At 43.1% G+C, this 2,864-nt stretch overlaps 1 protein-coding gene across 1 annotated transcript; it reads left to right on the top strand.

The window, feature by feature from the left end:
- Nucleotides 1-27: 27 nt before the first annotated feature.
- On the top strand, nucleotides 28-2,478 carry LOC128276854 (serine protease snake-like; the record flags this gene model as incomplete). Its single annotated transcript, XM_053015312.1, has 3 exons — nucleotides 28-376; nucleotides 455-777; nucleotides 2,282-2,478. Coding segments are annotated over 3 exons (869 nt in total), but the record flags the coding sequence as incomplete, so codon positions are not given.
- Between the last annotated feature and the right edge of the window lie 386 nt (nucleotides 2,479-2,864).

Below are 2,864 nucleotides of genomic sequence, written 5' to 3'. Positions count from 1 at the left end.
GGCCGGCCGTGCTCCAAAGATACTTGTGGTGAAAACGATTCTGGCTTTGATTGGTTTTGTGCGGGCTCTCTCATCGCAACTCGATTCGTCCTGACGGCGGCTCACTGTGCATTCGCTTCCATGCCGAATCCTCCGACGATCGTCCGCCTTGGAGAACACAATCTCAAGGATAGCTTTTCTCCAAACCGCCAGGACGTTGAGGTTCAGAGGATCGTGCACCATCCGGGCTATCACTACGCATATTACGACATCGCACTGGTGCAACTAAACACCGCGGTCACTCTCAACGCCTACGTACAACCGGCTTGCCTTTGGACTAACGATAATGATCCTGACTCTCCGTTGATAGCCACAGGATGGGGAAATCTTGGCTACTGTAAGTATGCCACTAAAGATCACTGAAAATCGATTGCGCAATAGTGATGTCCTTACAAACGTTTGCATTGCGGCGTAGATAACGAACAGGCGACGGTTCTACAACGGGTACAGCTTCTTATTGTACCGAATTGGCAGTGCAACCAAAGTACATTCCACAACCGGCGTCTGTGTTACGGAATTTTGAAGATGCAATTGTGTGCCAGTGACCAGCAAGGTGGGAAAGATACATGCTCTGGAGACTCCGGCGGTCCGCTACAGCTCCGGGTTCCGGAAGCAGATCGGGATGCAGGACTCTGCTCTAGACCCTACTATTTGGTAGGTATCACGTCAAATGGTATGATTTGTGGAACAGTTAATCAGCCAGGAATTTACACGCGCATTTCAAGTTTCGTTTCATGGGTTAAATCTGAGATCGACGAATGATCATTTTCGTGGACCGCCTAACCGCTGTAAATGCTGACACGAAGCGTGATATGAAATACGTAAAGATTAATTACAATTACAACTACAATTACATCCTGTGATTAATTAGAGTTAGGTTTTAGGTGCGATACATCATGAGAGGGAGCTGAAATTTTAAGATACAGGCGAGATACTGTTACCGACAGAATCCTATTAAGCTCCAACTTAAAGTTTTCTCACCTAACTTTATACACTGTCAAGTTTCGAACTGCCGTCTTTCGCTTAATACACTTCATTCATGTGAAATTCTACATTCTTTATCTAAGTTTTTTTCTACATGCTGATGAATGAATAACATAAAGCACACTATAAAACAACGTACAAACAGAACTTGTTTAATGAAATTTAGTGAAGATGAAATAATCGTTCAATTTTCTACTAATTGCTTTCAAATTGAATTAAAATTTAATTTAGAATTTAAAATTAAATAATACTTTTTTGTTTCAACATTATCCTGCCCAATACGTAATAATAGAAAGCAGAAATAAACTTAAGGTTGCCTTTTGAAGTATATTTTAACGAAATTTTAAATTAAGGTTCACGTCATCTCTTGTGTTATTGTAAAAATTCAAAAACAGAATTTTATCATCACCTATGTTGAAGTGACTAGAGCGCGATTGAACCTACATGGCTTGTAGTGCAATTTTTCAACTTACTATCTCCGTCTGAGTCCCTCCGTCTGTTGGACCATGCACGTTCTGTGTGCCTGTGTTTTGCCAATAAATTTTTTACGATCACCTATTGCATAAGCAGCCGTCGGCCACTAGGCTGCTAGTTCATTGAGCTTTCGATCATCAGTTCCTCCGATTGCTCGACAAGATCCCATGGCAACCCATGGCAGCGAATTTTGAAGCCTCGAATTCGAACCTGGATTTTGAGATCGTTGTTACCGATTCAGATACCTTAATTTCAAGGTTATTTACTAAGGTTATGTAAAACTATTTATTAAGAAAGTACTGATACAGCAATAAAGAAAATTTATTATGCAATTTATGAACTATTTGCAACCAACAAATGATTTAGTATATACCTTGAATTCTTTGGTTAAAATACAGCAGTGAATGAGAGACCAATGTTCGTCATATCTACAACGGTTGAGATGTCACTTTCAGTCCAATCAACAAAATGTAAAAACATAACACAATAAATTTTACAGCTGTTCAGTATTATTTCACCTATAACAACTGACAGAGCCACATGTATCAGTCAGCAACTGCATCCACGTGGAAATCGAAACTATTGATGCGCGAAATATAGTTAAACAATTTATCATAATTGAACAAACGCAGATCCGGTGCCCATTGCGGGTCACCGGAGTTTTTAAGTTTCTTTGAACCAAAAACCGCAGTTGGGATCAATTGGGTGCGAAAAGAGCATAGAGATTCATATTTAAAAAGTGTATCAAACCAAAGATGAATCATTATTTATTTGCTCCACCCAGAATGACGGACATTGGGAGCATTATTCAACGCGCGATGCCGGTTACGTTGGCTCACTCGTCTTCGGTTGCATATTTTTCCAAGCCTTGAAGAATCTGAAGCACACTGGTGACGCACACAACGATGACGAAACCGTGCCGGTCCGACGTGCCGCTTATGGTCCAGCCCCCAAACACAATCTCTACGTGACGAGCCGAGTGTGAGCTCCGCGACCGGTTGATAACTTCAACTTTACGAAAGGATCCGATCGATGCTAAGTCCGGGGCAGTGCCCTGACACAGTTCGTCCCACAGGTGGTCCCGCGACTGTGTGGGGCCGCTGGAGGCCGCATGGTCAGCAATCCGAGCGACTTCCGGTGAAGTGCACCGGCATCAGGCGCCTCTCAACGTCACTGCCACACGACCTTCCTTAACTGGCACTATCGTAGAGCGAGGTCCGGCATGACTCATGCTCTTCAGCACCGGCATCGGCCAAAGTCGATGTTGAGCTGCTCGCACACTGCCCATTAAGTCCGTCCCCGAATTCGCTCGCTCCCTCTCAGTCTTGCTATTTTTATCTCTCAGCTTTTGTAATCCTTTCTCACTT

This window comes from Anopheles cruzii, unplaced genomic scaffold, assembly GCF_943734635.1.
Source record: "Anopheles cruzii unplaced genomic scaffold, idAnoCruzAS_RS32_06 scaffold02710_ctg1, whole genome shotgun sequence".
NCBI classification, from domain to species: Eukaryota; Metazoa; Arthropoda; class Insecta; order Diptera; family Culicidae; genus Anopheles; species Anopheles cruzii.
Note: the sequence above shows the minus strand (reverse complement) of the source record. Positions and strands in the feature narration are given on the sequence as shown.